General features: G+C 30.2%; 3 protein-coding genes across 4 annotated transcripts in view; 2 read left to right on the forward strand and 1 right to left on the reverse strand.

Moving 5' to 3' along the window:
* LOC145304632 (solute carrier family 4 member 11-like) overlaps positions 1-12503 on the reverse strand; it is a 76668-nt gene that overhangs the window by 16379 nt on the left and 47786 nt on the right. For both annotated transcript variants that reach the window (XM_080146561.1, XM_080146562.1), the window contains 3 exons: positions 12037-12095; positions 11440-11497; positions 507-554 (listed from right to left, as the gene is read on the reverse strand). In XM_080146561.1, coding sequence (XP_080002687.1) covers positions 507-554; positions 11440-11497; positions 12037-12095 — 165 coding nt within the window. The remainder of the gene's footprint in view (positions 1-506; positions 555-11439; positions 11498-12036; positions 12096-12503) is intronic.
* Positions 1469-12503, forward strand: part of Snx3 (sorting nexin 3) — a 167633-nt gene continuing 156598 nt past the window's right edge. The window contains exon 1 of the mRNA XM_080146572.1: positions 1469-1508. The gene's annotated coding sequence lies outside the window, so the exon portion shown is untranslated. The remainder of the gene's footprint in view (positions 1509-12503) is intronic.
* LOC145304633 (uncharacterized) overlaps positions 1473-12503 on the forward strand; it is a 177741-nt gene continuing 166710 nt past the window's right edge. Inside the window, exon 1 of the mRNA XM_080146563.1 lies at positions 1473-1507. The gene's annotated coding sequence lies outside the window, so the exon portion shown is untranslated. The remainder of the gene's footprint in view (positions 1508-12503) is intronic.

The raw sequence follows: 12503 nt of genomic DNA on the forward strand, positions 1-12503 counted from the left end.
TTTTGGAGGATTTTTCACAAAAATAATTTTGCCTCACCAGCGAGTTGCCAGCCTAACTTTTTTTTTAAGAATCCAACTTTGTTTCAAGCTTTCAAATTGTAAACGAAATTTTTGGGCAATTAATTCTGATTCCGCAAAGCTTTCTACTAAGAAAATATACTGTTAACAGCTGACTTTTATGTATGTATGAAATGAAAAAAAACATGCCTTCGTAGGAAAATGTGTACATAATTTCAACCAATGAGATCCAATGTAAATTCCGATGCGATTCTCCTATTGGCTCAATCAGACATTCCCTCTCTTTCTTAGTACCTTTATTGGTCAAACGCCCTTCTAACTAACAATTGATTGCACGACCTTTGTTTGATAGTCCTAAATGTGCATGGTAATGAGTTGCGTCTGTTTATGATCCAAGGCATTTCCCCAATTATAAGTTATAACTATTTAGTCTCGCATCAGACATAGCAGCAGTAAGAACCATTTTTAATGACAGATAGAATAATTACCTTCCAAGAGAATTGAGACCAGGCCGGCAGAATAAATACTTCGTGGATCTAAAATAATTATTACAATTTAATGAACATTATCAACGACAAATATTTAAATTGAAAAACGGATTGAGAAGCTTCACTTCCAAATAAGAAGCCTGAAATGCATTTATCTACTTAAAAAATTATAAAAATATTATATGTAAAAATATGCAATAAATGAAAACTAAAGGACAGTAATTTTAAAGGAAAATTGCATAAGAGACAAAGCGTCAAAAAGAATTGTAAAACATCCATGAAAGCAAAGTTCCACCTCCAGGAGAAATTGCCTATTGAAAAAAAAACCTGATCCAAAAACATTCTTTTACTTTTTCTTTTTAAAACTGATATCAAATGTTGCAGGTTAACTTAACCTGTAGTGCCCCTAGATACTAGTCAATTCAAAATCAATATAAAGAAAATTAAGGTATTGATATGGGCGAAACACCTCCCTCCGAACCATTTTATACCTTATTTGGGATGGGAATGCGGACGGGGGGGGGGGATATGTACTGTTCAATTATTTTTTCAGAAAACTTGTCTTTATAAAGATTTAAGAGAAAGGAAATTAAATGAAATAATGTAAATATTAATTTTTACATGCACTGAATTAATATTCAAACAAGAACTATCATATCCATTATAGAAGCGAAGATAAAGTTTTAACAAAAGTATTCATAAAGTTACGGCCGAACACCAAAATGTGATAAATTAATATGCATCCTCAATGATGATAAACAAAGTAATGTTGTAACCCCTTTTTTAGAAAAGTTTAAACTCAGCTAATCAATATTCAGTTAAAGTAACCAAAGCCAAGGGACAAATAACGAGGATATAAAACTTTGGGTACCAGTGTAAATTACAGTCCAATGTCTCCTCCCTCCCTGGAAAAACATCAATGGTGGCATTTTCATTATTTGTATCAACTGTCGAACATCTTAAAACGACCAAGCTAATATTGCTTGATTCACTTCTACAAGAGACAAAATGAATTGAAAATGATTGCTAAAATCGAAATATATCTATATATATATATGGTGCATTATTTGCCAAATGTACCACTTTTCTGCACTACCTCTCCGATTTTGTTAATACTCTATATTTTGGTCCGTTGGGTCATTCAAGGATGCTGGATGGCCAAAAAAAAAGTTTCAGAGTCCCTGGATGTCTAGATATCTAGCTATCTATGAAGGTAGGTAACAAAAATGTAAAAAACACCCATTTTTTCACAATTTTAAAAATTAATTTTTTCATCAATCTTACATCCAATCTATACATTTTAAACACCAAAATGATCGTTTATTCATGTAAAAAGCGCACATAATGCTATTTTGGCCAAAACTCTAATTTTACAGGGTGTCCAACAAAAAGTGTATTTTGGATATCTAGCGTAATACCCAAAATACCTGTCCGAAAAAAATCATTTTTTTTGGCTTAAATCCTGTGTTTTATCTGTGGGCATATGTGGTATATAACGGTTCGGACCACCCGGGACTATAAGGTTGTCAAATTTCACTTTGGGACACCCTGTAAATGTGATTTTTGCGTCTGTAGAGCTAAAACTTGGTCCAAATTGGCTATTTTTTTCAAATTACTCTAATATGTGTCTTAGTATGTTTGGCCATAGTGTTTTCTGACCAGATCAATATTTTCATATTTTTTGGACACCCTGTATTTTCAAAAAAAGAGAAAATTTTTTTTTGTTTTTTTTTTAATTTTTTTCCTTTTTTTAAGTTACTTAAAACTGTCATATAGATACAGATTTTGACTAATAACAATAATATTTGCCTATTTTACAATTTTTTACACTTTTGGGACACCCTGTGCAAGTTTTTGAAAAATGATGGTTTTTGCCCATTTTTTGGGGGAAGGAGTCGTTTCAGGGCCATAGACTATTTCTTCATTTTTGTAGAACTTTTCAAGACACATCATTTGTTATTTATGCAAAAACCGCAAAAACCGAACCGTTTTGCCGTTATTCACCGCCAAAGGCAGAATTTTTTACGTTTTTTGCCGTTCCCGAGGTTCTAATGGGCATTTGTGGTAAGAAGACGTTGATTTATCAAAATAACTGTGAAATACTTTTATTTAGGCATTTTAATTTACTAAATTTCATATGAAGTAAATTTTTTTGTATATCCAACAGATTATGCAAAAGGAATTTCAAATGCACATTATTTATGTTTCTTTTATCACTTATGTTATAGCAATTATTTATGTTATATTCACTTAATTTTCTTGTTTTAACAATTGAAATCGATCTCAACGAAAAACGGTTAGCTGCACAAAAAATTTTACTTAATATGAAGTTTAGTAAATTAAATTACCTAAATAAAAGTATTTAAGAGGGATCTTGATAAATCAACGTTTTCTTACCACAAATGCCCATTAAAACCTCCGGAACGGCAAAAACGTAAAAAAATTCCGCCTTTGGCGGTTAATAACGGCAAAACGGTTCGGTTTTTGCGGTTTTTGCATAAATAACAAATGATGTGTCTTGAAAAGTTCTACAAAAATGAAGAAATAGTCTATGGCCCTAAAACGACTCCTTCCCCCAAAAAATGGGCAAAAACCATCATTTTTCAAAAACATGCACAGGGTGTCCCAAAAGTGTAAAAAATTGTAAAATAGGCAAATATTATTGTTATTAGTCAAAATCTGTATCTATATGACAGTTTTAAGTAACTTAAAAATAGAAAAAAAATTTAAAAAAAAAACAAAAAAAATTTTTCTCTTTTTTTGAAAATACAGGGTGTCCAAAAAATATGAAAATATTGATCTGGTCAGAAAACACTATGGCCAAACATACTAAGACACATATTAGAGTAATTTGAAAAAAATAGCCAATTTGGACCAAGTTTTAGCTCTACAGACGCAAAAATCACATTTACAGGGTGTCCCAAAGTGAAATTTGACAACCTTATAGTCCCGGGTGGTCCGAACCGTTATATACCACATATGCCCACAGATAAAACACAGGATTTAAGCCAAAAAAAATGATTTTTTTCGGACAGGTATTTTGGGTATTACGCTAGATATCCAAAATACACTTTTTGTTGGACACCCTGTAAAATTAGAGTTTTGGCCAAAATAGCATTATGTGCGCTTTTTACATGAATAAACGATCATTTTGGTGTTTAAAATGTATAGATTGGATGTAAGATTGATGAAAAAATTAATTTTTAAAATTGTGAAAAAATGGGTGTTTTTTACATTTTTGTTACCTACCTTCATAGATAGCTAGATATCTAGACATCCAGGGACTCTGAAACTTTTTTTTTGGCCATCCAGCATCCTTGAATGACCCAACGGACCAAAATATAGAGTATTAACAAAATCGGAGAGGTAGTGCAGAAAAGTGGTACATTTGGCAAATAATGCACATATATGTATATATGTCTTAGAATAGTGTATTTTTTTAAATAGGTTGAAAAATATACTAACTTTAAAATATAATATCTTAAAGAAAAATCATCATTTTAAAAGCGAAACTTTTCTATAATTAGGTCCATCCGTCCGGAATGGATAGCTTTTTTCGTTAGTTTAGACATGTTAGAATTGTCCTCTCTATTTCAAACTTTGAAAGGTGATTCCTTTAGTAGTTAGGTACGATTTAGAAAGCGTAGCAACTTTATAATCATCACTAGAATGTCCATACGTCCATTTAAACATGTTGATTTTTTTACTTTTTAAAAACAAATTTTTATGAGATCTAATTATCCTATTAATCAAATTTTTTGTATATTGATTCCTGGAACAACAAAGTACAATATTATAAGCGAAGAAACTCTATAATCAATTCCTAAAAATATAAGTATGTCCATAAACATTATCCTGTATGAAGCAGTTTTTCAACAAATTTACTTACAATTTTGCTTCGACTCTTATGATTTATATTCTGATTATTCAGATCTGACACTATACAAGTGTTAATGTCCGTTTGTCCTACCGTTTCATTGCTTCGCTTTTAAGGATGTTGTCATTTTTGTTTGTATGTAATGTATTGTTAAATTTTGTTCAGTAGAAAGAAAAGTTTTTAAATTTACAAGTTTCTGTACGCAGTCATCTTATAAAAAAGTAAATAAAAACTTTAGCGGATTTAAAACGGCTTTAAAAGTCATCTTGTGGCTTATTTAGGCCATAAAAAAATAAATAAGCCTTTTTCTCATTGATATACCTGCGGCAAAGTATCTCTAAAACTTCCTACTAATGAATGTAATTATAAATGAAGCAAAATGTATTGTTCATGATTATCATAAAGAATATAAAAATAACAGATATTTTGGTAATATTTTTCTCAATATCTTCTGTAATGTATAAACACAAATAGTTTAAATTGAAAATTGGAAAAAAGAGGATTTTAATTGGACATGCATCCTAAGTCAGATACAAATATTCAGCGTTTCGTATTGTATTTTAATAAATTTTCTACAAATAAATTATAAAATTCCAGTTTTGTTAGACCGAGCCTTCGGCCATTTTCATTTACATATCCGCAGAAAGCTGGCTTAAATACGATGCAAATATCAAAATTATATAATGGACGTCCAATGCATGGGGGGTGGGGGTTAATATTATCTATTTGGGGGTTCCGTAGGTAAACCCTTCAACACAAAATTTGGGCTCTAGGAGGGGGAGGGGTTGTTTCCAAATTGCCTGAAACAATTTTAATAAATAATCAGCAATTTTAAACAATGTTCAGAACTTCAGATTTCTGTCTAAATGCTTCTGAATTTTCTTTGAAAAATACACCTACTCTATAACTGACTGTATGACTCTATATAAATTAATATATTGATTAATATATAATTAGTTTAAAATTTATGATCTTTGCTACAAAATAATATTCTTATCCTTGATTTAAAATTACGCGAAATAATATTTTTTAATTTCGAAAGGTTTACTAATGAACTAAATTTTCATTTTTTATTTTCTTCAAGTTTCCTATTGCTATAGAAATGGAACAAGGATGACAACATCCATAAGTAGCGAAGCTCAAAAATTATGGATGGATATCTGGAAAAAATAAACTTTATTGCAGTTTTATAAACAAAACATTAAACTTAAAAATCATGAAACCTTGTATGATTTATAACGTGAAAATCTAGGAATCGATCTAGCACCTCAGCAAATTAGCAAATCTTAATGAAACTTTGTGGGGATAAGTTAATTGTGAACTTATTTAATCCCTATAAATATCAGCCGTCTATCTCAGATAGGAGTAAAGAAAATCATAAAAACCTAAAAATCTAGGATTCGAACTAGCACCCCAACTAATAAGCAAATCTCGATAAAAATTAATAAAGGTATGCAGAATATGAAAGTATTCAATTTATGAAAATTTCAACCGTCTATGTTAAATAGGAGTTGAGAAAACCATGAAAACTTAAAAATGTAGGAATCGATTTAGCACCCCAACCAACTGACGAATCTTAATGAAACTTGATGAAAATATGAAGATTGTTAACATATTTAATCCCTAAAAATTTCAGCTCTCTATCTTTTATAGGAGCCGAGAAAATCACGTTAACCCTTTCTGTCTCAGCTTTCGCTACTAATTACAACATGACATGAGCAGTAACAATTGAAAAGATCTTTTGTTTTATTGTTGACCTTTGTGTCATGTGTAAATATAAAAATTCAAAATGTTTAAAATAAAAATTGTTAAATTGTTGCCAATATTTTTTGCCATGCCATAAAAAGTTTAAAATTTTGACTTGTCAATTTTCTGCTTAATAAAGTTTTCAATTTAGCTGAGGAAACCTGAATAAGGGAGAAATATTCTAGAAAATATTTGTAGAACGGGACAGACAATGATTCAATCCTAATTATATTTGGTAATATCCTCAGAAACAAGTGTGGATCATATTCCCCCATTCCAAAATGATGACAAACAAAACAATTCCAATTGTATAATAAAATCATTGGTGGGAAAATTAGGACACTACCAATTTGTCAAATCAAACTTGTTAAAATACATAAAGGTTTTGAGACAACGAATAAGCTATCGTGTTATAAAAGTTTCGGTACCAGAGTAAATTAAGTTTTAATATCCCCCCCCCCCCCTCCACTGCAAATTATTGCTTTTGCCTAGGCTTGGATGGATTTAATATTAATGGTAGTTAAAGGTTAAGGGCTACCCGCAGGGGTTAAACATTAGGTAATTATCATATATCAAATTGACTTTTGTAAAGGATAAGATTTTGAGGGCATGGTCCACTTTTTTCAAACTTTCGCAAACGCAAGGTTTTAGAAGTTATTAAATTCTTTTTCAGACTATTATTCGTTCGTCCCCTCTTAGTTAGGCAAAAATATTTTAAATTATAAATTCTAGAAAAATTTTGGTATGTTTTCCTATTAAAGTTCAGAAGTATATGGTATTTCCTTTTTAGCACAGATGTGTGATTGTGTGTTTGGGGCGGGGGATATGGAAATCAGTAAATTGAAAGACGTATTTTATAAATCAATTTTTTTTTGAAAATCAGTTCTTCAGTCCTTTATCTATTGTTGTCAAGAAATCAATCAAAATCAACCATTTTATTGATCTTCGATTGGAATTCACGCGCCAGATATAGCAGCAAATAGGTACAATTTTAAAAATCTTAATGTATGACGCGGTGTTGTCCAGACTCGAACCTGATCATAAACACTAAATCTGCGGGTTAAGCTGATCTAACTCTGAAAGAGAGGAGACTGTTTATTACACTTGTCCCCAAAGTTTATAGTAACGTTTTCTTATACGTTGGCTTAACAGCTTTGGGGACTATAGTGAATTTTGATTAGTAAATTATTTTTTAGTTGAGTGTTCAAACGTTTCAACCACTAGTTTTTAACTACAGAAGGGGTAATTTTGTGTTTCTTCATTGGGATTGTATGTACATCAATCTATCGGCCATGTCTTATCAATTAAGAACCCTGGCATTTATTATTCAAATGTTTTACTAAAGTCAAACTGTTCTAAATACATTTATATACAAACTAAATTACAAATTCATTTATGTTTTAGTAAAAATATTTTATTTTATATGAAGTGACGGACGTACGATCGGAAACACAGATTTACCCTTTCTACAACTAAAAAAGAAAACAATTCATTTTATCTTAATTTTAGAAAATATAGAAAAAATCAAAGAAGTTTAGTACATTTTGTTTTTTTATTTATATTCTCAATTACCTCGGTAGCATTAAGATTTTAAGTAGAGGTTTATAGAAACCAGTAAAACAAGGATGACAACATCCATAAAAGCGAAGCTCTGAAACGGTAGGACAAACGGACATTAACACTTGAATAGTGTCAGAACTGAATAATCATGATATAAATGTATAAGAGTCATAGCAAAATTGTAAGTAAATTTGTTGAAAAACTGCTTGAGTTGCTTCGCTTATTACATTATACTTTGTTGTCCCAGGAGCAATATACCAAAAATCAAATCAATCAGATGATTAGATCACATAAAAATTTGTTGTTAAAAAAGTAAAAAAATCAACATATTTAAAATAGACGTACGGACATTTTGGTGATGATTATAGAAATGCTACGCTTTCTAAATCGTACCTAACTATTAAAGGAATCACCATGCAAAATTTGAAATCGATAGGACAATTCTAACATGTCTAAATTTACAACAACAAAAAAAGCTATCCGTTACGGACGAACGGACGTACGGACGGACGGACCGACCCTAATTATAGAAAAGATTCGCTTTTAAAAATGAGAGCCAATAGATCAATAAACAATAGACACTTAGATTTTTTTAAATCTAAAAGCAGAGGTCTTAAGGGATAAGACAATGAGAGATAAATTAATAATGATATACAAAATAAACTCTTTTGTACATTAAAATTATTGGTTCAAAAGGTAAAAACTTCTAATTTAAAACCAACCAATCAAAAGAAGCTAAAGTTTTAAGCCAACAAATAAATTATCGTGGTTATAAAACTGTGATATAAACCACTTTATCATTAGATTTTTGTTTATTTGTTGTTACTAACAAAAAAAATTCAAATTTACGGAAGTTTTAAGTTTTATCATTTTAAAAGAAAGATATTTGAATAAGCCAATTGTTTGTTTATTAACATAATAGGTCAATTATATTCGCTTCACTGGTTTTTCAGATAAACCTTTATACAAAACAGACAATGTTACTCATTAAACAGCAAACAATATATTATGTAATAGCGGCTACGCCCCTAGAGGTCTTTAGGGGCACTTGAGGAGGGGAGAGTCGAATTTGATAACCCAATTTATTATTTTAGATTTTTAAAGAAAAAGTAAAAATTTATTTTTTTTTGGGGGGGGGGAATTTTTTCTAGGGGCGATTTCTCTTGGGAGGGTGGTGGTACCTTCCACTAAAATAGTTATAAACCCTCCCGGGACCTATGGGAAGCAAACAGGTAAAGGAGAAATCGGTTCAGCGGTTAGCGAGATCCTTCAGTACAAACACACAGACAAACAGATGTCCTGTTACTATAGTATAAGGATATCCTTTTTTAACAGAACAATGAAGTTATAGAGCAGTTGTTCAGTTGTCAAAAAAGAGAGAAAAAATGTGCAATAATCAATTTTGTAAATCACGAAATCTTTTGAAGCACGGGTGACAGACCTACTGACCAAAATAATTATATACAGGATTTCTTCAAAGAATTTTCACCAAATCATTTAGTTTTCTATCTTGAATAGAAGCCAAGGCGCATGGATAGACAGAGTAAAGAAGGCCGAATATTATACATAAAACAGGAGATACTTTAAATATAATTCGTTGTCCTAATCTTGTATTTCATATTAGTTGTTTTTGATAAACAATTTTTTAGAACTCTTTTATTTGCCCTTTTTTTGTTCTTCTAATATTTAGAAATTTAACTGGTTTAATTAATAGATAGGGAATTAGGAAATTTTAACAAGGACGAACAGTGTTCAGTTTATCAGTCATTGCTTAACACTATGGCAGATATGGGGTGCATTCTCTCAAAGTGCTTATAGCTCCCTTTATTTTTTATTAGAAAAAAAAACATAACATTATATTTAGGCTTGTTTTAGACCATATAATGAAACATCCATAAGTAGAATACACAAAAACAAATCATGAATCCACTAAATGACAAAGTAAGTTTTTCAGTTGTTACAAAAAACAACTAGAAAAAGAGAGATAATGAAAAAATCATAGAAATCACCAAACCTTTATAAAAATACCTTTATACCAGTATTGAATCACGTTTCCCACATATGACTGACGGACAAACTTAATAATAGAGTAGTTTCGCTGCTTAAAAGGAATTCCTATAAACTTTTTCAATTCATGATAAATTCTAGTTTTTGAAATCAGTTTATAAATCACAATAAACAATCTGAATATCAATATAAAAAAAAATTAATATATAGGAGATTATTCAAAAGTAAATACAAAAAAAAGTAATTGGAATGTTTCTTTTATTTAAAATGAAAAGAAAATATGCAGGAAATTAATTATTAGAAATCATGCTCAGCGGAAAAAAAACAGAATAAAATATATTTTGCAATTGTTAGACCATTTTTACTTGAACAAATCTTGGACAATCTAAAGATTAAGCTAACCCTTAATTCAAATTGAACGCTAGATAAAATCCATAGACGCAAGCATCTAGCTGCAATTTAGAATCTGAATTAATCACTTTTTTTATTACTAGCCGCTATGCCTCTAGAGGCCTCTAAGAGTACTTGAGGTGAATATGGCTTGAGTTCGACCCCTTCCCCAATTTTTATTTTAGTTTCAAATAGAAAAAGTAATAAGGGGTACTCTCCCTTAAAACAGCTATAAACCTTCCCCGTACCTATGAGAATCTACACTTTAAAGGAGAAGCTACTGTATAACTAGGATTGATGCGTCCGTCTGAGTAATTTAAGAAAAATAGATTTACTCAGAGGCTAACAAAGAAAGATGTAGATTCCAAATACTAATGGGCATATTTGACCATTAGATAAAATTAACAGTCAGATCGCCCCTAAACTTTTTATCCGCTTTCACTATTAACATTATTTTACTGCTTGAGTAAATGGGGGGTGGTGGTCAACCCCCAATTTTAAGTGAAAACACGAGAGGGTGATTTTTTCCAGGGGCGAATCGTTTCAAATGGTTGTGTTACCCTATAAAAAATATTTATAAATCTACTCTATGAGAATATGAGAAGCTTTACTGTAAAGGAGAGCCATATAGGTTAAGCACACACAGAAAAACATCTTGTTACTTTTACTAAAGTAACCCTCATTTCTAAACTTTTTATTAAATTTGTAAATTAAGAGAAGAAAATATGATAAAAATTAAGCGTTGATATAAAGAAAAAAGATAATAAAAAGTCAAAATTAATATAAAAAAAAACATACCTACTTATTTTCCAGCTATTCTATACATTTAAAACACGTATTTATAAACATAAAATTACAGTTATAGGGTACAAATCATAATGAAACACAAGTGCGTGCACAGAGATTAGACAGTGATTTTATTTATATTCTACACTCCCCATGTTAGCGACTGTACATATTTTTCAATCTAAGTTTACTTTTAATTGTATACAATTATTTAAAAAATAAGTATTCGAAATAAAATAGTATACCATAGTAGACGACTAATCAAATGCCCCACCCCCCAAAAAATATAAACTTAAGTTAATGGAGGGTGGGGAGTTCTCACTCATAACAATTACTTTACCAAACATTTTCTAAATAAGCTTCAAAATAATGTTTTTGTTCAACTTTTTATACAAGGGATAATGTGTCCTAATATTTAAAATACTTGTCTCTGTACTTTGTTTGATAGTTTGATCAAACAGTTTTTAGTTTAAAAATTAATCACTAGAGGCCAGTGTGTCTCTATATATTTAATTTCAAGTTATTAGTTTAAAATCTCTACGTAATGTGTCTCTTACTAAATCTAACCTGTTTAGCCTGGAACTGATCCAAAGACACAGATCGAAACAGATAACTTCCAATAAAACTAAAAAAAAAAAATTAACAGTAATTTTATAATAGTCATAGAACGAAATCTTTTTATTTGAAATAATTTTTTAACAATGTTTAAAACAGTAGAATGATTCTATAAAGAAAATATAGGAAAACTATGACAACATGCTTTCAAAAATTAACTAGTAAAATACCAGGTGATAAAACAATTATTTAAAATGAATAGAACGACTCTATCATTTCTAAATTCACAAATAACCACTCTGATAGGTTAAAACCATGAAAATTTATTTGAATATGCCAAGAGGTAGATTTCTATTATTATTACTATTATATAAAGTAGTAAGCTATTTTTGTCTGTAGCGAGAGATCTCGCTAACCACTGAACCGATATAATTCTCCACTACAATTTAGGATATTTTTCTGACCTTTTATATTCCTTCGAATATAGATTATTAAAAATGCAAGTCGATACGGAAAAATTATCTAATAAAAATCACAGAAAGTTTTTCTTTATACCAAAGATATTCTATAATTAAGGTCTGTCCTTCCAGCAGCTAACCGTCTTCTTACCTGAATGTGACAACAGCAACAGGCAATGCATAGTCAGCCAAGATCTCTCTTTTATTTGCCTAAAGTAAACAAAAAAAAAGGTTAAAGCATGATCTTAAAGATTAAGTATCTTACACTTTTTTTGCGCAAAATCCTTTCAAATTTCATAGGATAGTCTAGAAGTTTTAAATGCATTCCGCTTATATTAGGAAATTCTAACTCCTATGCTAGGATTTTTTTTGTAAATTTGGCACATTCCGTAAACATACCTCTCTGAACTGCTATCAATATGGACAGCTGTTTTTTGTATAAATTCCCATGAACAATAAGCTTGATTTTTTTCATTATTATTAATAAATCTAACCCATTGTCCATCAATATGCAATTTTTAAAGTGTTGCTAAAATAATGTATCTGTTAATTTCACAATTTATGTTCATAACACATAGTAAAACTAGTATTCTCGCAAACCGCTGGACCGATTGGTCC

The sequence above is a fragment of the Acartia tonsa genome, chromosome 13, assembly GCF_053477335.1.
Source record: "Acartia tonsa isolate MP-2025a chromosome 13, ASM5347733v1, whole genome shotgun sequence".
NCBI classification, from domain to species: Eukaryota; Metazoa; Arthropoda; class Copepoda; order Calanoida; family Acartiidae; genus Acartia; species Acartia tonsa.